At 44.5% G+C, this 22,649-nt stretch overlaps 1 protein-coding gene across 1 annotated transcript; it reads right to left on the bottom strand.

The window, feature by feature from the left end:
* Nucleotides 1–1,930: 1,930 nt before the first annotated feature.
* On the bottom strand, nt 1,931–6,738 carry LOC136649323 (zinc finger protein 214-like). The gene is made up of 3 exons (XM_066625871.1): nt 6,640–6,738; nt 5,318–5,477; nt 1,931–4,586 (listed from the first exon to the last, which is right to left on the bottom strand). The coding sequence occupies exons 2-3, from the start codon at nt 5,379–5,381 to the stop codon at nt 3,592–3,594; spliced, it is 1,059 nt and encodes a 352-aa protein (XP_066481968.1). The 5' UTR covers nt 5,382–5,477; nt 6,640–6,738; the 3' UTR covers nt 1,931–3,591.
* Nucleotides 6,739–22,649: the final 15,911 nt, after the last annotated feature.

Below are 22,649 nucleotides of genomic sequence, written 5' to 3'. Positions count from 1 at the left end.
TCATGGGCAAATTTTGGCTACAATCCTATCCACACTTTCCTGGGAGTAAGCCACGTTGAATATAATGGGATTTACTTCTGAGTAGGCACGCATAGGCTTGGGCTTATCATCTGTGCAGCTACTCATAATGCGAGGGAAAACCCAGGTCAACCAGTGCAACTTGATAACAGTATTTTCAGAAGGTATGTCTTCAAGCAACATGTAATTAACTTATGGCAGTGTTTCTCAAACTGTGGGTCAGGAGCCAATTTCAGGTGGGTCCCCAATCATTTCAATATTTGATTTTTAATATATTAGACTGGTATGTGACTACATTTGGGGAAATGTTATAGACCTGTACTTTGAACAAAACACTATGTACATTCCTTTAACAATGATAGTAAATGGGACTTACTCCTAAGTAAGTGCAGGTAAGATTGCAGCCTAGGATTGTTAAAAATGTTCCTGCTTGATGATGTCACTTCCGGTCATGACATCACTTCTGGTGGGTCTCATTCTAAAATCCAGGTGCTAAATGTGTGAGAATCATCCATTTATGGAATTCACTGCCACTGGTTGAACTAGAGGCATTGATCAACAGCTGTTGGATACTTTGCATTTCGTTTTTGGAAAAACATAGAAGTGGGATGTATTAAATTAAATTACAATTAATTTAATTAATATAAATTAATAGAATAGTATTAAATTAAATTATCTATTAGCTACATAGAACGTAGAAGTTATCAAAAGGTGTGTGATGATGCTTGGGGGTGGGGAAGGAAGGAGACTGCAGGCAACTGTCAGGTAACAGTGCACTGCACAGCTGACTGGAGGTGGAGGCTGGAAAGTCAAGTGAACAGAAGCATTTGCCTCAAAGGAAGGGTGGCAGGTGGGAAATGCATCTTTGTTTTAAATACAACATGTGCAAAAATCTTTACTATCGCATAGAACAGAGTGGCTGAACCACAGCTTTCCAGCCACACGTGGCTCTTTGACATATAACGTGTGGCTCACCAAAATGTTAGCTGAGTTCCCTTTGCATCACAATTAATATAAGAGGTAAAGAACAAATTTGCATTGTTTTCCTCATTGCTTCCTTGATCACCAGTAGCCACTCCCACTAACCTGCCTTCTCAAACTTCCCCCATGCCATCTTGTACAGGTAGAAGTTGACAATAAGTTAAATGACTTCTCCCCTAACCCCTCTGCAATCCCATGGTTTCCTATGGGGAAAATATTTTTGTTTTCAATACACATGCAGTTTTCCAGCAATGCAATTCCTGTGTAAATTGATAGCTGCCTGTAAAGAGATCTTAATTCATAGCAGAAGATGTAGACACTCAAAAGTTTGATTGAATATGAGACTTAACAGCTCTGGACTGGACTGCCATTCAAGTAGAATTCCGACAGCTGGACAGACAGCCAGTTCCTTACAGCATATCCCCCAAGCTTATGAGGTTTGGAAGAGTAGTAGGAAAGGGGGAGAGGATTACTTATTTGCTGACTGTTTCAATTCAGCAATATCTTTCAGCAATATCTTTCTTTAGATCCTTATGTAGACAATATGAAGTTACAATGATAAATGCTCTATTTCAGTATAAGGCAGCTTCCCAGGTTAAGCCTCTAGGGCCCACAAGTACACTTACTGGGTCTTTCTGCTCACGTTTGGCAATAAAAACAAACAGCAAAGCACAACAGGGGCACAAATCATAGCACAGCATAGCATGGGTGACCAAACTGCAACTGGTGAGCCACATGCAGCTCTTTGACATATGTGTGGCTCTCTGAAATATGTTTGCTGAGCTCCTTTTTGCATCACAATTACTATAAAACAAATAATGAATTTACAAGCTTTATAATTATTTACCAGGTATAAACTGAGTCAACTGGATTAAAACATAAATTTAATGCACATTGTAACTACATTTAAGAATGTAAAAGCTTCTTAAATATTGCAGCTCTCAAACATCTGAAGTTTAACCTACGTGGCTCTTACGTTAAGCAATTGTAGCCACTCCTGACATCGAAGATGGTTTATTTAAAGCACAATCCCATGCATGTCAACTTAGATGTCCACTTATATTCAATGAGACTTACTACTGCATAAGTGTGCATAGGATTGTAGCCCTAGATGCAGTCTGAGCCTGAAACATGCTCCTGTGGAGAATAGGACTTGGAGCACAATTCTATTTCAGTGGTTCCCAAACTTTTTCAACTGGTGGCTCCCTTGACCTACTGGGCCATTGGCTGCAGCTCCCCATTGGGGCTACAATCCTATACATTGTATAGGGCAACATGTTTTTCAGATTCTGCTGCCTGGTTTCCTTATGAGGAAAGGCTATGGCATTTGGGCCTCTTCAGTCTAGAAAAGAGGCACCTGAGGGGGGACATGATTGAGACATACAAAATTATGCATGGGAAGGATAAAGTAGATAGAGAGATGCTCTTTACACTCTCACATAACACCAAAACCAGGGGACATCCACTAAAATTGAGTGTTGGGAGAGTTAGGACAGACAAAAGAAAATATTTCTTTACTCAGCATGTGGTTGGTCTGCAGAACTCCTTGCCAGAGGATGTGGTGATGGCATCTGGCCTGGATGCCTTTAAAAGGGGATTGGACAAGTTTCTGGAGGAAAAATCCATTACGGGTTACAAGCTATGATGTGTAGGTACAACCTCCTGATTTTAGATTATCTGGTGTACTCCATGGGGCATTTGGTGGGCCGCTGTGAGATACAGGAAGCTGGACTAGATGGGCCTATGGCCTGATCCAGTGGGACTGTTCTTATGTTCCATAGCTCCCTGGGGAGACATGGCTCACAGTTCGTGAACCACAGCTATACATCTTTACTAAGAAGTCCCATTACATTCATAGGGGCTTACTCTCAGGTAAGTGTGCATTGGATTGCTTTAATGTTCTTTTTTAATAATCAGAGAAGGGAGGATTTTCTCACACCTTTTTTTTACTAGTATAGTCCTCTCCTCAAACTACTTGGTCAAGACAAGGCCAGATGACTGCACAAGCAGCCAACACAATTGCTTGGGTCAACCCTATTTTAATATGAGGTGGGCATAATGAATTATTGGCTACTAAAATAGCTGCTTCCCACCCTTGCAACACCACAAATGATTGTGAGGCACAACTCAACTCCTTGATTATGTAGTACAGGGCCCCAGTCACTTGGGGCAGCCAAATAAGTTTGGATCAAGTCTCATTTCTCTGACTCTATTTCCCTAGATGAGATTATCAACAACCTAATTCACAGGACCATTGCAAGGACAAACAAGATTTCAAAAAGTTACATATCTTAAGAGTGCTGTATAAGCAAACAACAGTAATAGTGGAACAGCTTCTTTGTCAAATGATTTCACAGGGATCAAACAAATGATTCACAGCCTACAAACTTGAGAGATTAGAGACCATTTCAGCCATTATGGAAAGGCAAACGCAGGTTGGCTATCAAGTGTATGCTCAACAGTCACCTGTGCCTAGTCATGACTCCCTGCCAAGCATGTCTGTGCAATACAGGTGTTTGATGTAGTCACACTTTACATTCTTGTGTGCACACACCAAACATCTTGTGTTTACTAGCATTGTGTGAAGTGACCCTATGTTGTTTTCACTTGGTGAATGCGTTCATGCCTCTTCAAGGAGCTCAACACACTGAAACCCTGATCACAGTATGGACAAGAGTAGGGTTTCTCTCCAGTATGGATCCTCTGATGCCGATGCAGTGAAGGAAGGCGCGTAAAAGGCCTGCTGCACACTTCGCAATAGAAAGGACGCTCCCCAATATGAGTTTTTAGGTGCCTTTTCAATGTGATCAGGTGAACAAAAGTTCTTTTACACTTTTGACATTTATGCAGTTTGTCTTTCCGATGAATCACCTTGTGTTTGGACAGCAAATTAGATGTGCGGAAACTTTTGCTGCAAGTGGGACATATATAAGGTTTAGGCAGTTCTCTGCATGACTCACCAAGGTATACTTGGCAGGCAAGATGCTGGTCTCCGTGCATGGAAGGCTCTGTAACCAGAGACCCATTTTTCAATGTTTTTGAACGTTCTACTTTATGCACATTTTGCAAGTGCCTCCAGAAGTCAACTTTATGAATGAAACCTTTGTCACACTCTGGGCATTTGTACGGCTTATCACTGGAATGGATGAGTCTGTGCAGTCTTAAATTGGCTGTGCGAAAGAATTCTTTGCTGCAGATGGGGCACTGATATGAATGTTTAGCCATGCTGCTGTGGTACTGCTGATGTTCTTGCAATGTACCAAGGTCGTGGAATGTTTCTCCACATTTCCTGCAACAGTAAGGCAAAACCACTTCAGATGTGGGAGCCAATTCCTCCTCATCAAAAGAGTCACTGATGGCCTCATTGCTATCTTTGCTAAGTCTCCCCCGAGTCCCTCTGGTGTGCTCAGATGAACGAAGCTCCAAGTCTTCATCTTCACACTGCAGGTCAAAGTTGGTACTAGAAGTTATGAGTACCCCGGCTGTGGCTGAATCGCTCCATTTACTGTTCATGCTGCGAGTTTCCTCTTCACAGTGGAGTTCTACAGTGAGTTCCTGCTGATTAGAAGGCCCAGCACGGCTGGAGTCTGGAATGGAAAGTGGAGAGAGGTTTTCCTTTACTTCCAGCTGGAGACTGGCTTTCCAAGGATGCAATCCTAACCCCTTATGTCAGTGCTTTCCAGCACTGACATAAGGGCAATGCAGCTCTGAGGTAAGGGAACAAACATTCCCTTAATTTGAGGAGGCCTCCGTGAGTGACACCCAACTGCAAGATGCAGCACAAATCCCATTGGCACCGCTATGCCAGTGCTGGAAAGCACTGACATAAGGGGTTAGGATTGCGCCCTAACCCTCCCACTCAGGAGTACCAGTGGAACAGTTGCATAGCTGAGGGGGGGTTGTTACTGGGATGCTGTGACCCCTCCATGGAGGGCAGCAATGCCATCCCCACCATGGTGATCCAGTCGCCATGGTCCTGCACCCCCTCACTCACAGCTGAACCACTCAGAAGAAGGCTGCCCACTTCTTCCAAAGAAGCAGCCGGCGTTGCTCTGAGCAACTGCACCGAGAATGACTGTGCGGGCGGGCAGGCAGGAGAACCTGCCCCCCTCACAGCCATTATCAGTGCAGTCACTCAGAGCAAGGCCAGCTGTTTCTTCTGAAGTGGGCAGCTTAGTCCCAAGTGTTCCGGAAGTAATTGTGGTGATATAATCACATCACCACAATTACTTCTGGGGCAGGGCTGGAGGGGACAGCAGGTCAACTGCTGTGCCCCAGGGCGGCAAGCCAGTCAGCTATGCTGCTGCAGTGGAGTTACCTGAATTATCTTCTCCAGTGCCACTAACATCATCATCAGACGCCGAATTAATTTCCACATCCATCCTGTAGCATCATAGGAACTACTTATGTAAGACGAACTGCAGAAGTGTTCCAGCAACTTAGATTCTCCCAACTAGCTCTTTCAATCACAACCAGCCCTAGAAAAGACAAGATATGCTTCAGTTAAGCAGTCAGATGATGCCTTATACAGCACTGAGAAGGCTTTCTTTCCCATAGTCTATTTTTGGGCACTAAGATTCAGTGCCATTGCCTTCTACCAACTGTGCCCAAATGATGAGGGTACGTAGGCAGGGCAATTAAGCTGAATGATCTTATGAAGGACTTATCTACTAAAAGGAAAAATATAAAGATAATTTAACATTGTTTTACATTTAACAGTATTCTGATGCTCCATCACCTTGCTCAAGCTCTAGTCCTGGCTGGAAGCAGCAAGGGAGGTGAGGCAATGTCTAATGAAATGGTCATCAAGAACATTTTGGTCCAATTTACATTTTGTAGTATCTGTCCTTTTATAGAGCCCTACAAGAGTGAGGCAGAAACCAATACTTTGAAAAAGGACAGCAAGGAAAGCCAAAGAAAATACTGCAACATCCCACATTCCAGATAGGGGAGGAAGGAACAAGGCCCAGAAGTCACTGCTTAGGCCATTTCTGCCCAACGCTGCATATACGCAACAGGGGTCAAATGTGGGGGCTGAGCAGAAATGGGTTAATAAACAATAACTATCAGTCCCATCATCAATCGACCAGCATGCAAGTTAACCTGCAGCCCAATCCTGCCCACTTTCCTGGGAGTGAGCTCCATTGACTTTAATGGAACTTACTTCTGAGTAGACAGGCGTAGGACTGGGCTGCTGGTCTGGCTCTTTCATGCCCTGCCCGCCAGTCCTGCACACCAGCAACACTACCTGCAGGTTTGGCATGGGGAGCATGAATGGGAAGCAGGCGGTCAAGGACAGAGGACGCATTTGCAAGCGGCTGATCGGAGAGCCCCACTCCCTTCCCACCCCTTTTCCGCAGAGAAGGCAGGCAGGGCAGGAGAAGGCTGCGCCCCACTTGGCTGCAAGGGTCTCGGTGCACGGCGATGGGCGGCCGCCCGCGAGGCGCAGGCTCCGGTTCGAGAGAGAAGAGCGGGACAGCGACCGAAGGCCCCAGCGGCTCGCCCGCTGCCACGAGAGCTGCTGTGCACTCGGCCCCGGGGGGGGGGGGTGAGCTGCTCCCTTCTCCCCCGTCCCTCCCCTGCAGGGCTGCCAGGGCGGGCGGGCGAGCGGGCAGGGAGGGAATCGGCGGCCTGCTTTACCCGTTTCGCTCGTGGCTGCAGCTCCGGGCTCTCTGCACGGCAAGCATCAGCACCGGTCCTGCTGCCTCTCCGGCCCCGCGGAAGCCGGCCCCGTTTGCAATGACGATCTGCCCGTCTCCTTCCTCCCCGGGACCGAAGGCGGGCGAGGGAAGGCCGCGAGCCCCTTCCCTCCACTGCGATTGGCAGAAGAGGCCAGCCCTCGACTCCCTGGAAGCTCAGCCCCTGCCTGCCTCCTGCTGGAGAGCCCAAGCCTAGGCGTGTCTACTCTGAAGTAAATCCCATTGTAGTCTGTGGGGCTTACTCTCAGGAAACTATGGATAGGATTGCAGCCTTGACCCTCCAGGTGACTGCATCTCAGAGTGGATCCTTGGAGTCACCTGATGTGTTTCCTTCGTCTCACCTGCTGTTCTTACCACAACCCTATACATATATTTACTCAGAAGTAAGGTCTGCTCATTGGCATCCAAGTACGTATACATCAGATGGCAGCGGAGCAGCCCAGTCCTGTGCATGTTCACTAGGAAGTAAATCCCATGGAGTTTAATAGAACGTAGGGCCCAATCCTATCCATCTTTCCAGTGCCAGTGCAGCTGCATGCAGCCCCAAGTTAAGGGAACAAATGTTCCCACACCTTGAAGAGACATCTGTTTTTTACAGAGTATTTCCAGTGCAGTGAAGATGCTGAAAAACAAACTGGAAAGAGTAAAAAAGGGAGACAGTCAAATATAAAGAAGTTTCTGAAATAGTTGGAGAAGAGAAACAGGGCAATGATTGATCTTGCCTGGAAATGAGAGACAACTGCAAAGGAAGTGCAGGACTCTTCTGAGCAAAAAAGGGATGTGGGGAGAAAAGCTACAAAGACCACTTTTTTTGCCCAGAAGTAAAAGGGAGGCCCAGAAGAAACCTGTAAAAATCCACATGGAAATGCTGATTTGTTCTGGGCATCCAATGTAGAGCTTATTTGGAAAATGCAAAATGCATGTGGGCTTCCTTATTTTTTCCTTATGGGTTATTTCTCCACAGCCAAGTACCTTTCCCACTTCTTAATCTGCAAATTCAGAACAAACCACATGGGTTTTGAACATATGGTTGGAAACTCATGTGATTGTCCCATATCCATGGGTTTAGAGTCCTTAGAGGAGGCGAGACAAAGGATGATTGACAGGCACAACGTTTTCCATGGATAAACCCCCAGATTGGAGTAGTTGCAAATCCCACATGGGTTAAGGGTGAACTGCATGTTTGGTCTGGGCCTGAGCTGCTGCAGAGGGAAGTTGGAGGTGAGCATCTACCTCTGTGGAAGTCCCTTGGGACAACAGAGTGTAATGGAGAGGTAAGTTATGCTTTCCTCTGCACCATTCCCCCCCCCCAAGTGCATCTTTACCTGCTCTATACAAATGAATGGGCACATTTACTTGTATGAAGCAAGGGGAAAAGGTCCAAGGGTGGGGGTAAGATGACACAAATGCTCCCACAGTTCTTATTTGACCCTATTGCTCTAGATATGAGTGCAGCGATAGGTAGAAGGTGTAGGGAAAAATATATCCTAATATTTACCTAGTTAGGAGGAAATCAGTACCTCTAAAGGCAAGTTTCTCCAGGACCCAAAATTGTGATGGCACAGTGTTAACAGTGGTAATATTTCCTTGGTATTTTAGAGTTTTTAGAGTGCTGCTGCTGAAATTCTGAGTGTTCATGTAGACTGCTCCTTTCATTCAGCTGTAGTGCAGGAAACCCACTAGCTCCTGATGTCCAATGTCATGTCTCTAAATTTCTCCTCCCACACTAGCAAGAGTCAATGTCTGAATGTGCTTGTCTGTTAGAATGCAGGCACAGGTCGACTGATAAGCTGCAATGTTGCCATGCTGCCTGGCCTGCTGCCCTCACTAAAACTTGGATCAAGCTGACACCTTTCAGTTACCACTTTAAAAACGTACTGGATAATCTTAAGCTGAAAATTTTTTCTTTTAAGTTACATTACGGAATTACAGTCGATATTACCTTTATGCCTATTGTGCCTATTGCTCAGGTTGGGCATAGAACAAACGTTCCTTATGCTGGATTCAAGCCACCAAAGCCATTTCAACAGACTGTGGGTCTGGTGTATGGCTAGTGGCATGGCAGAATGCCAGACTGAACAATTTTCTTTTCAGTTCAGAGGGACGTGAACTTCAAGACTTATGCAGCAGTGAGTACTTTTACCTTTTTCTGTTGCGATGGAGACTGTTGCTGCTGAACTTTTGCTTTGGAAACCTCTACTCTTCTGCACTCTTTCATGTGCTGTAATTGCTCATGCACTGAATCTACCTGCTTTATGTTGCAGAAGGGCCAACCTGAACAGACAGAACAAAGCTACCTTTCTAGCTACAGATTTCATGAAGAGTGCACAATGCCAAGCAGATTCACAAATGGGTGTAGCCAGGGTACTTTGATTTCAGGTGATCCTAAAACTGCATTTGAAAGGTCAACTGATGGATTTACCTTGAGCTGGTACTTGATTCCTTTTGAAATAAGTTTTCCTGAGGCCCATTCAGCTTTTGTGGTATCAGCACAGTCCTCTGCAGATGTGCAAATTTTATCATAAGGCAAAGGTATCTAATTTTTCCTTCAACTATGAGGGCTGCAAACATGCATTAAAAATACATGCACAAAAGAAATGCAATTCAAAAGATGCTATATTCTCTTTTAGATTCAGATGTCACCAGTGCAGTGGTATTCAAACTGGGGGATCACCACGCTCTAGCCTGAGGGTCCTGGTCCCTTTCCCTTTAAGGGGTGGGGGGGCAGCCAGGAGGCAGGGAGGAGGCAGCTCAGAGGAGCTGCAGGGGCTTGGGTACACTTGCCCAAGCCTCCTGCAGTCTCCCGGGGGTGCGGGGAGCCCTGTGCAACCTTCGGCAGGGCTCCCCAGGTCAGGGAAAGTGAGTGTGTGGCAATTGTGCCTCACCTCCGCTAAACCAGAAGAGGAGCGCAATCACTCCACTCTCCCTTCTGACCGGGCTACAGGGACTGGGCTGCACCTGCAGTGCAACCGGAAGCGGAGTGCAGTCTCTCCACTCTCACTTTCCCTGACCTGGGGAGCCCTGCAGGCGCTCCTGCATGGCGCCCCACAACCAGGGAGGGCTGCTGCAGGGACTGGAAGGTGCACCCCAGTCCCTGCAGCCCCCTGAGCAATGCGATCCTGGGGATCGCATCTCTGCCTTCCCCGTGCCCCTGCTGCCTCCCGCACACCCCCCACAAAGACTTACTGCAGGTTTCAAACTCCCTGAGAGTTTGAAAACCGTAGCCCTAGTGTAACAAATTATACCAAATCACGTAAGTCAAGTAGGCGTGTAGAAGGTGAATTCATTTTTGAGCACATATAATGAAGAAAGCAACCAGCTAAGGTATAACTTTTCACAAATGCGTTGCTGCTATTAGCAAGAAAGATGCAGATGAGAGTAAGGAAAAGTAGGATGGTCAGAAAACAGATGTCCCTGCATAGCTCTTACTCATTTTAGTGGGGTCCATAGCAGACCATCCTGATTGTTTGTGTCCACGGGTGACCCTTTCATAGAATTACAGATCCATCATCCAAGGCTCCTGACTTGCCACAAGGTACAACCATCTTTGGGCAGAAAGGCAGCCAAGTTTGAATACCAGCCTATTCTGGCCTTTTCTGGAAAGTGGCATCATTTGCTGTCATTTTACAAATGCAGTGGACAGGTTTTGGCAGACTGAATAGCTTGGCACAAACACATATGAAGTGAAAACTGAGTCATAAATAACACTTTTTGAAATTATCTGTGCAATAATATATATTGACAGGCATCTCGGTGCCCTTTAATGCTTCCTATTTTTGTGTTACAGATTAGATCCAGATGCCACTTTCATTTTTTCTCCATATATAAAATCTCAACTGAAAGTCACTGTTCAGTTTAGCAAACTATCTATTAATGTCACAACTCCCATCCCTGGTTATCTCATTTGGTAAGAGATAGGAGTGATAGAGGCACTTCTACCTATTAACTAGGCTAGTCCCGCATGACTTGTGACCTGTCCAAATGGAGTGCAGCCCACTGGCCATATATGGATGATATATGATGCTACATTATAAGACCTACAAAAACAAAGGAGTTACCAAACACATTCCCCTTGGCTGGTGGACTCCATTCTGCTGAGTGGGTCTGCTTAGAGCAGGGGTGCTCACACTTTTTTTGACTCAGGAGCTACTTTGAAACCCAGCAAGGCCTGGAGATCTACCACAGTTTTTTTTACAATGTTCGCGCCATCATAACATATAACATTATGTGTACAATGTATGTTGGTGTACCTTGAGCCCCACTGAGTATAACAGGACTTACTCCTGAGTAGACATGCCTAGGATTAGGCTGTGAGGCTGCAATCCTAGCCACACTTACCTGGGAGTAAGCCCCATTGAGTACAATGGGCCTTACTCCCGGTGTTTCCTCCCAGAGGCACCTGAAAGGGGGGGGTCGGCACTCCACGATCTACTCATTTTGCCTCGCGATCTACTGGTAGATCGCAATCCACCTATTGAGCACCCCTGGCTTAGAGAGAGTATGAGGACAGCCTGGAATTCAGACACATTTAATGAGTGAAGGATAGAAGTAGTAGCAAGTGAATATTCAATGCAGAAAGGATCATGGTGGACTTGATGTTGAAATAGCTCCTGGTTAAGGGACAAAGCTGCAAAGTCAGATGCAGGCAAAGCAACGAGGGTAAAGCAAACAGTACATTGAGCCAGAATAGGTTAGAGCAGTGCTTCTCAAAGCACCTGGTGTCATGGACCAGCAACTTTTTTCCCCCAGCGTGCTGCACATTGGCTTACCTGGCCTTTCCTGCTTTCTACTTCCAGCTTCTTAGAGCCTCTTGTGCAGCTTGGTCTGTATCCAAGTCATGCACCAAGGCTTGGGAGACTGAAATGGTGGAAGAAGAAGGCATCAGGAGGCATGTTGCAGACTGGTAGCCAATGGCTCATGGGTAGATAACAGTTTGATTAGCCCTACACTAGAGGATCTATGTTTAAGGGCCCAATCCTATCCAACTTTCCAGTGCTGGTGCAGCCATGCCATTGGGCAATCCTGTGATGGAGGAGCAGTCAAAGAAAGCCTCCTAGAGGTATGGGAACATTTGTGGGGTTGCACTGTGGCTGCACCAGTACTGGAAAATTGGATAGGACTGGGCCCTAAGGCTGCAGTCCTATACACATTAATATGGGATCAAGTCCGATTCAAATCAATGTGATTTGAATGGAACTTGCTCCCGTTAAAGCAGACAGGCTGAGTAGACAGGCATAGGATTGCACTATAATGGAAACAAATGCTGTCATAAAAGATGATTCCAGGAAAAACGAAGGTAGAGCAAGATTGAATACCTAAAGGTAATCATGATCAGAGCAAACTTTTTGTGTAATGAATGCTGTCTCTTCCCCCATTTTTCCTTATTTTTGGACACTTCTAACACTCCAGGAGCTCCTGTGAAGGTTCTGCACTCTAAAAAGAAACTGGGACTTCCTTCTACAGCAGTTTTTGGCCTTTGTTGAAACAACATATCAACCAGTCATGTGTCTTTGAGGATTCAAATCATTCTTCCCTGCCAAACATCTCTCTCTTGGGGTGGGATGGTGTGGTCAGGTGGGTTCCATTCCAGCAATCACATAACTTGATGACACCATCAAACCAGTTCAAGCACCGAGATGTTCATAGTGTGTTCTGACAGGTGTGCAATGAAGTCTAGTGTTGGTTTGTGGAAGGCAAACCCACTTACTCACCAACAAGTGCAGGGGCTGCATTCCTTGGACAATGTAAGTAGCTAATGATAAAGACTGTAAGCTACCAGATTTCTCACAATTCAGCTGATGACCCAATAAAAAGGGAAAACAGGGAACTGGAGTGATGCATGAGCACTAACCACTAGACACTATTCTCCTCAGTCATTCTACTTTCTCCTTGTATGATCGCTTACACTTGCTCAGAAGTGCAACTTAGGGCCCAATCCTATCCAAATTTCCAGTTCCCTTATCCTGAGGATCTTCTGTGACTGGCCACTCACCACAGAATGCAGGGCATGCCCCATTGGCATTGGCAAGATGGGTAGGTTTGGGCCCTTAAGTAGGAGGCAAAGTGCCTGCCAAACATGTCATTTCACAGTTTGTTTGCTCCCTCTCTCTCTTTCTCTGGAATCTTTAGTCTCTCCTGTTCCAAACTGCTTTCTTCACATTCACACCTTACATCAGCAGTACTCCTTAGCTTGAGGCTGGCTCTTCCAAGGACTGATGGCCAACACTCAACAGTGATCTCAAGAGATTTCTCAACAATTAGTCCCCATTAAGGAAACCTCATGCAACCTACTTGGACTATTAACTGGTAATTTGCCTAAAAAAAAGAATGGCCAGTCAGCAACCAAACAAAAGCAATCATAACAATGACCTGCATAACAGGACTGCCCTGTAGGGATAAAGCACTGGCAAGCAGTGTGCACATTCAAAGAGCTAGATGGGCTGGGCTGGGGCACCTTCCTTATGAGGAAAGGCTATGGCATTTGGGCCTCTTCAGCCAAGAAAAGAGGTGCCTGAAAGGGGACATGATTAAGACATGCAAAATTATGCACAGCAAGGATAAAGTGGATAGAGAGATGCTCTTTACACTCTCACACAACACCAGAACCAGGGGACATCCACTAAAATTGAGTGTTGGGAGAGTTAGAACAGACAAAAGAAAATATTTCTTTACTCAGCGTGTGGTCGGTCTGTGGAACTCCTTGTTGCAGGATGTGGTGATGGCATTTGGCCTGGGTGCCTTTAAAAGGGGATTGGATAAGTTTCTGGAGGAAAAATCCATTAGGGGGGTTTACAACCCAAGTTGCATAGGTGCCACCTCCTGATTTTAGAAATGGGCTATGTCAGATGCAAGGGAGGGCACCAGGATGCAGGTCTCTTGTTATCAGGTGTGCTCCCTGGGGCATTTGGTGGGGCCACTGTGAGATACAGGAAGCTGGACTAGATGGGCCTATGGCCTGATCCCGTGGGGCTGTTCTTATGTTCTTAGATGAAATTAATTTACAGTGTCTAATAGTAGAAATAGGCATTTTTAGAAATAGGCATCCTGCTCCACTAGATCCAATGCTCCGTTTTGGGCTGAATAGCCAGCGCAGACTGAAGGAGACCCATTAAGGGAACTGCGCCCTTACCTGGGGGAAGGGGACATTCCCCTTCCCCTGAGGAGACGGTGGCGATTGCCATGGTGCCCATACAATACAGTGGCAGCTGTACATTTTATATAATACATATATTATAATACATGTATTACATTTAGAATACATTTGGGCAGCTCTGGGAATTGGGCAGCTCAGGACCGGGCTGTGAATCAGCATTTGAATCACTCATCTGTTTGTCATTTCTGCTGTGAAGATGGGGGTAAGCCAGGAATGCCTCCTGGGCAGACATGCACAGCTACTTCAGCTTTTTCCATACATTGGTATGTGACCTATAAGTGTTTCTGGCCTGGAGTGAGCTCTGGAAAAAAGACCAATTTGGCAAGAGTCCTGGATGAATGGAGAAAGCCACCTAGGATAGGGGCCTATGGGCTAGCTAGCCCCTATGATACCATTCACGTATCTCCTCCTCAATTGCCATAGCAATTTTGCAACTGTTTTAAAAATGGTTGTGTTCTTTTCTTGGAGAGGTGCTGGATGAGGGCGTGTATAAAATATACAAATGCCACCTTCAGATATTTTTAGGTTTAAAAGACCATCTTTTTTGAGAACTGTTTTAACACTGAAACCTGGTTCTCCATCACAACCAAGCACATGTAATTGCATTTGCTCAGATTTATGTCTTGCATTGGAGCACTAAAGAGGCACCAGGTAGTTGCAGAGAGAATCCAGAATCACAGAATCACAGTGTGGATTCCAAGCCAACAGGTCCACCACTGATATGGTATTCTCCCTTAGACACCTGCAGGAGAAATGCAGGGAACAACGACAGCCACTCCTTATAGCCTTCATAGATCTCACGAAGGCTTTCGACCTAGTCAGCAGAGACGGCCTCTTCAAGATTCTCCCCAAGATCGGATGTCCACCCAGGCTCCTCAGCATCATCAGATCTTTCCACATGGACATGATGGCTCCACATCAGACCCCTTTGACATCCAAAGCGGAGTGAAGCAGGGCTGTGTTCTTGCGCCAAGCTTGTTGGGATTTTCTTCACTGTCCTGCTGAAGCAGGCCTTTGGAACTGCAACAGAAGGCATCTATCTCTGGACCAGATCAGATGGAAAGCTCTTCAACCTCTCCAGACTGAGAGCAAACTTCAAAGTCCAGCTGAAATGTCTGCGTGACTTCCTCTTTGCCGACGATGCAGCTGTCACTACCCACTCTGCCAAAGATCTCCAGCAGCTCATGGATCGTTTTAGCAAGGCCTGCCAAGATTTTGGACTGACAATCAGCCTTAAGAAAACACAGGTCATGGTTCAGGATGTGGACTCACCTCCCTGCATTACAATCTCTGCGCATGAACTGGGGGTTGTGCATGATTTTGTGCATGATTTTGTGCATGACCTTGGCTCAACGATCTCCGACACTCTTTCTCTCGATACCGAGCTAAACAAGCGCATCGGTAAAGCAGCTACCACATTTTCCAGACTCACAAAGAGAGTCTGGTCCAACAAGAAGCTGACGGAACATACCAAGATCCAGGTCTACAGATCTTACAGTACACTTCTGTACTGCAGCGAGTCATGGATTCTTCGCTCACAACAGGAGAGGAAACTGAATGCTTTCCACATGCACTGCCTCTGATGCATCCTCGGCATCACCTGGCAGGACAAACTTCCAAACAACATAGTCCTGGAACGTGCTGGAATCCCTAGCATGTATGCACTGCTGAAACAGAGACGCCTGCGTTGGCTCGGTCATGTTGTGAGAATGGATGATGGCCAGATCCCAAAGGATCTCCTCTATGGAGAACTCGTGCAAGGAAAGCGCCCTACAGGTAGACCACAGCTGCGATACAAGGACATCTGCAAGAGGGATCTGAAGGCCTTAGGAGTGGACCTCAACAGGTGGGAAACCCTGGCCTCTGAGCGGCCTGCTTGGAGGCAGGCTGTGCAGCATGGCCTTTCCCAGTTTGAAGAGACTTGGCCAACAGTCTGAGGCAAAGAGGCAAAGAAGAAAGGCCCATAGCCAGGGATGCAGACCAGGGACAGACTGCACTTGCTCCCAGCATGGAAGGGATTGTCACTCCCGAATTGGCTTTTTCAGCCACACTAGATGCTGTTCCAGAACCAGCATTCAGAGCGCGATACCAGAGTCTTTCGAGACTGAAGGTTGCCAACAACATGTCTTGCTTTCCTTGTTGCTCCTTCCCTGTCCCCTACAGCAAAATCATTTTTGGATTAAGAAACACTGTAAATTGTCATGTACGCTGATGCATAAATAAATAAAACATAAACAGGCAGGCACCCCATCAAAAGCAGTGTTCTTCAACCTGTGGGTCTGGACCCCAATGGGCTTGCGAAGTCTCATTTTGGGGGTTGTGCCAACTTTTCAAAGCCTGTGCAGGAGAGGGCTTGGATCCAACAAAATAATGATACTGCCTTAATAAACCAAGTTCTTGACATAATCCTGCACAGCTTCTTCTTGCTGCCTTGCCCCACAGCTTCTAAGGCTGGCCCTGCTCAGGCTGCTACCTCACAGGGTTGTTGTGATGACAGAAGAGGTGGGGGAAAAATGGGGTGGATAGGGTCCTGGGAGCGGAGAAGGGACTGGTGGTGGTTTCCCAGTCTCCCACTTTATTTATTCGTTTATTTATTTATTCATTTATTAGAGTCGTGGCATGAAAAAGGTTGAAGATGATTTATAACCCAATCCTTGTCTGAGAGTAAGCCCCATTGACTCTAATGGGACTTACTTCTGAGTAGTCACACATAGGATTGGGCTGTCAGTGGGCTAAAACTGTGGGTCATGAACTTCTGATGAAAAAATGGGAGAAATTATGGACAAAGTATATGAAATTTACTTTAAATGTTAACATTAATTAAAATGCATATAAGATGATTTATTTGATATGGTATTTGATGCCAAGTGAGGGCCAAATCCTATCCAATTTTCCAGTGCCTATGGGTATGTGATGCTTCTTGTGTTGGGGATGCAATCTCAAAGGCCTCCTCAAGGTATGGGAACATTTGTTCCCTGACCTCAGGGCTGCATTGAAGTTGCCCTGGTGCTGGAAAGTTGGATAGGATTAGGCCTTAAGTTAGCGAAGATGTATGAAAGTATGTCAACCAAGTGTTGGAAATATAAAACAGGAGGGATCTTTCTATCATATGTGGTGGACTGCATTAAAGCAAAAAAGTTTTGGAAACAGATACATGCACAGATATAGTTTTAAGAACAAATGTGCAAATGAAACCTGAAGTCTTTTTGCTGGGCATGATAGATGAATATGTAGAAAAGAGATAAAAATTTTTATTTTTGCATATGATAAATGTGGCTAGATTACTTTATGTGCAATATTGGAAAACTACAGATAGTCCGTTGATTGAGGAATGGTGGACAAAAGTCATGTGTCTTGCAGAAATGGATAAACTTACAACCTTACTTAAAGAGAAATCAACAGAAATTTTTAAAAAGAATTAGAGACCAATTATGGACTTTCTGCATGAGAGAGAGAGAGAGAGAGAGAGAGAGAGAGAGAGAGAGAGAGAGAGAACAATGAGTTAAAGAGTTGGGGATCTGAAGATTGGATTGAAAGGAGTAGGGAATAGAGAAAATTAATCTAAAATAATCTGAAATGGAATGCTTATAATAAGAAGATAAAAGGGGCTGTTGGAGATATGCCATATATATGGGTAGAAATTTAGATTATTGTGATATAATAAAGCTGTAAGTAATTAGAATATTTGACCACTTGTGCTGTATTATTAGAGGTATTCTTTACATTTTTTTAAAAAATGTATTCTTAGTGTTGTTGTTTGTTCATTTTTTTCTTTGTTCTTTGACCACTGTTAAGAATATTGCATCTGATTTTACCAGAGATTCAGCTGAATCCCACCAGATAAGGCCACCAGATGTCACTGTTGCAACAAGATGCAGCAGGTAGGAAATAAGGTCTCATTATTGTACACTGCCCCTTGTATTCAAAATCAATGGATTATATTCTTGTAATCAACTGGTTTTGAATACAAAGGGCAGTAACCAAACACTAATGCAGTCTGGAGTACCCTGTTCACTGTAGCAACTGAGAGGATGTGGGATTGGAAGAAAGCAAAATCTCTTTACCTTCTAACTACCTTGGTGAGTTTCAAAGAGCTTTAGGAATGAATAGCTAATGTGTCAGCTGCTATCACAAGCCCAGGTATAGCACCATACCAAAGGAGCTAGAATAATACTCAGTATTTCATATTCACAACTTCTGTTTGTGTATTAATGGATTTAATCCAATATCTAAAATGTAAATGGACACACCAGGGATAGTTAGAAAATGTGCTGCTTTTCTTTGCTTTGGGTAGCTTGGGGCATCTTTCCAACTCTACTGTATAACAGGTCTAAATGACCAGATTAAAAAAAGATAGGGCCCCTGTTTCTTTAATAGTTGAAAAGCAAGGGAATTTGTAGAAGTTGAAACTTAATCAAGATAAGTCAGAGGCTAAGGGTAGCAGAAGACCTGATCTCTTTACCTTAGCTGCTCAGATTGTTCTTGATGGGGTTGCACTCCCTCTGAAAAGCAGGTGTACAGCTTGAGGCTGCTCCTGAACTTGGCCGTGCTCCTAGAGAGGCAGGTGACAAGTGACCAGGAGCACTTTGGGTGAGTTCTGACTGCTGCGCCAGCTGTGGCCCACCCCTGAGAAAGTAGATCTAAATATGGTCACCTTTTTGATTTGACTATTGAAACATGTTTTAGGCAGAGCGGCCCTTTATGAAACTGCACCTGAAACTGCAGCACTCCCATCCTGCAGTAATTATTTGGGCTCCCCATCTATTTCCAGATCCCATTCACAATGTTTAAAGGCTAGCATTTAGATTTCTTAATTAATCCTTTACTATAAAGATTCTGTGGTGTCCAATTAACCCTAAAAACAACTTTTTGCTGAATTGAACTTACAGGTCCTGTCTCATCATCCACTGATTTGATTCACCACCGATAAGGGGTCCACCTTTAAATGCCTTATAAAAAAAGGAAAAGAAGTGCTAAAATCCCATTTCCTACCTTTGCACTATTAAACCATATTGGTTGCAAGTTTCTTGGGTTTAAAGATAGCTTTAAAGACCCACTTCTGGGTTACTTGCTCTTTCAGTGTTGCCCCAAAATGCATTGGTATAGGTGCTGTACTGCATTCAGCCCCTAGATGGGGTGAACAATGGAATCTACAGGTTGAGACTAATTATTCCTGTAGGTTCCATTCCAAGCTTTCAGGTGGATTTAAAAAAAAAATGCACTATACAAATCAATTTAAAAAACAAAGTTTCTTTGCTCCAGTGATTGAAAAACTGCCTTGGTGAGCTTTTGACTCTAAGATAAGAGTAATTAAGAAGACAATCCATCAGCACTTCACTCAGCCCCTCCCTTCACCAATGCAAAATGATCACATTTCTTTCACCTGCTGGGGGAAGGGAGGGGTCCGAAGGAGAGAGAAGGATTGATGGATTGTTAGCCTGTTGCCCTCTCTCTCTCATTAAGGAGGCTATTGTTAAAGGACTGTTCAGTTTTTAAAACTGATTTTAAAGGGATGCATTTTCCCCCTTCTCCAGGGATCAGCACATTCTTTCTCATTTGCAGGGGCCATTCCTGTTGAGTCAAATCTGTGTATAAAAAAATCCGTGTTTAAATAGGCTGGACCTGTAATTTCATTTAGATTCAATTTCATCTAATTTCATTAGGTTCCATTATTCATCCTATCTTGTGCCTGAATGCAGTATAGCATCTGTACCAATGCATTCTGGGGTGACAATGAAGGATCAAGAAACCTGGAAGTGGGTCTTTAAAGCTATTTTTCTACTGATTTGGTATGGACTGATTTTTTTTAATCCACTGAGAGTTCCAGAACAGAACCCCAGTGGATAACAAGGCATGACCTACAGTCTAAGATCTATAGAAAATGCAGATATATTATCTAATACCATTTTCCATTGATTATATGAGACAGGATAGTCAGGCTCATTATTCCATATTACTCTGAGTAGTTGAGTGTCATATTTGTTGACATCAGTTATTTATAAACAAGTATTGCAGGCTTTTTTCCCCCATTGACTCTAGGAGTATTTGTAATTGTGATGGAATCTGAGAAGTGGCTGATGCCATACCAAGCCTTGAAATGATTCAATAAATATCCCCTTTTTTCAGGAAAAGATCTGATAATTTCCAAGTCACATAGTTGCAAAATTGAACCAGCTTCACTATCTCCAGTTGTATGTATTTCTTCCCCATGCATGGCAGTCAGCATTTGCCAAAATTATTGTGTTTTATACAATGATTTAAAATGCAGCAGAAGCTCTGCCCTCCCTTGCAGTTTCACCTTTCACCAGATTGCTTGCCAGCAGATGCCACACTATACAGAAATGGCTACAGAAATACTGGCAGGCCAAAGTTTACTAAGTGCATGATGCTAAAAATCTCAGTGGTTGATGCAAAAACCTAGATTTGAATCAAACTTCCTTAGGACTACCATCATAAACTACAGAGTTCAACACCTTTCATCACTGCAGGCTAGAAATACTCGTAATTGCTTTGTGAACTCCTTTTTGCTGAAACGCAGTATATAAATATTTTTAATAATAATAATAGTTTTGCAGCAAGATTTAATATTTGCTGTGAAACCATCAGAGGAAGTCATTTTCCATGGAGCCCTCTGAGTTTTTGTGGGCTTTTAGAAGTCCCAAACATGCCCTGGATTTAAAGAAAATTCTTTGTGTATGTGAGCAGAACTCACATACACAGCAGGGATGGGGGGGGATGTACAACAAACTCTGCCCCAAGGATTTAATTAAATTTAATTCTATACCAAATCAATAAACATGATGCAAATGTTCTTATTCTGCATAAACACTGGCAATCAGCCTTCCTTATCCTGAACTCTGCATTTAAATAGTTTGGAATTCTTCAGTGTGGCCATAATGGAAAAGATATGGATTGTCAGCTTTTTTGCTCCTGTATCTTAAATTGCCAGGTGTAAGGCTGCAGTTTCCCCTGGGGGCTGGGGATAAGAATAGGCCCTCAGTTTGGCTGTACTTGTCCTAAGAGGCTACTGAACAGCCACCGGGTAGATGGGACTCCTTAGCCTGGGAAGGCAGCTCATCTGAGAGAAGGAAAACTCTGATCCCAAACCTCCACTGCCTTGTGGCTACATCCAGTTATGGAAATGTCTTCAAGAGTCAACCTCGAGGCAAAATCTGGAGCCGGAGTCCCTGAGGCAGTTCATGGCTGAACATAGTCATGTTCTGGCAACTACTGCAACGCCGCTGGAACCAACTGTATTGGCTTCTGCCTTTCCATTGGACCATTTCAGCGACATGGAGAGGGGGATTTGCTGCATGGGAAACACTTGTTGGCATCCTTCAGTTTCGGAAGACTATGGTATCGTGCTCTGAATAGTGCTCTGGAACAGAGTGTCCTCTCCAGTGCGCGAAGCCTGGGTAGATATTTTAGATATGGAGGATAGACTGTTACCCATGTACCCAAGAACACAGGTCGGCCTGAGGAGGGCTCTTCGCCATCTAGCCCTGGTCAGTTCACAGGAGGAATTAATTATAAATTCTGAAAAAACAAAGGTGCTGGTTTTTGCTAGACGTTATAAGGCCTTTCGATGGCTCCTAAATGGGAAACCCATTGAGCAGGTTAAAATAATAAAATACCTGGGGGTGATTTTTCATTATCAAGGAGGCCGTTTGGCCCACAAAAACTATGTCGGTCAATCAGCACAGAAAACATCTGGTGCCATTTATCGTTTTTATTCATCTAAAGGCGCCAAATTTCTCCCTGCAGCTTTAAGGCTGCACACTACTAAAACTAGGGTTCAATTGCTCTATGGCTCTGAGATCGCCCCATATTTAAATACCAGGTCTTTGGAGGTGATCCAGACCAAATTTTTGTGCCAATTGTTGTATGTTCCCCGATGTGTGCCGAACACTGTGGTCAGGTTGGAATCTGGTACCCCAAGTATAGAGATGTCGATGTGGTTAAATGCCTTACATTATTTTTTGAAGATTCTCTCGCGACAGGATAACTTTACTTATTTGATCTTTTCAGATCCTTTTGTAGGCACCTGGGAAAAAAGGAGCTTGGATCATTTCAAACTTTGCAATCTCTCCCCAGAGTCTTTAATGATGATGAGCCCGGGAGACGCAAAAGAAATTTTGCATCAGAGGTTGGCAGACCTTGAATTGAGATCTGCGAGAGCCAGACTTTCTGTGTGTGTTTTTCTTGGGGATCAAGCTCTTGCATTTTCTCCTGCTAGATATTTTTATAATATTGTTATTCCCAAATTTAGGATTGCTTTTACTAAAGCTAGGTGTAATGCACTTTTATCAGCAGTTCTTTTGGGGCGTTATGCAAGGCGTCCCTATGCAGAGAGACTGTGCCCCTGCCCTCAAAACATGGTGGAGACAACTGCCCACATTGTTTTGCAATGTCCACACTATGACGACTTGAGATCTAAATTTATCTCCCCGATCTTCGGTATTGAAACGGGGATGCAGGCAGAGGAGCAGCTTGCTTTTCTGCTTTCTGATGTATACTTGGATATATCACTCAGGGTTGCCCGCTTCTGTTATGCTGCACAGTTGGTAAGGAAGAAAATTGAGAGTGTAAATCTCTGATTTTATGATTTTACATATGTGTATCGGGGTGTTGGTTTTAATTCTGTGTATTTTGTTTTGTTGTTTGTGACTAGCTGGTCGGATGACCGTAAATAAAGTATCTATCTATCTAACCCATGTACCCATGACTGTTACCCATCTCTTGGAGCCCCTTAAGAAGGGAGGGATGCTGCTTAATGCATAAGTTGCTTCCACTCTCTA

Source organism: Tiliqua scincoides, chromosome 4 (assembly GCF_035046505.1).
Source record: "Tiliqua scincoides isolate rTilSci1 chromosome 4, rTilSci1.hap2, whole genome shotgun sequence".
NCBI classification, from domain to species: Eukaryota; Metazoa; Chordata; class Lepidosauria; order Squamata; family Scincidae; genus Tiliqua; species Tiliqua scincoides.
The sequence above is the reverse complement of the archived record's forward strand: the minus strand, read 5'-3'. Positions and strand labels throughout refer to the sequence as shown.

Bases quoted from the DNA above. Each gene is read 5' to 3' on its own strand.
- LOC136649323 (XM_066625871.1), bottom strand. From the start codon at position 5,381: ATGGATGTGGAAATTAATTCGGCGTCTGATGATGATGTTAGTGGCACT. The intron at 4,587-5,317 runs GTAACTCCACTG...TTTCCATTCCAG, and splicing joins CACTGGAGAAGATAATTCAG to ACTCCAGCCGTGCTGGGCCT.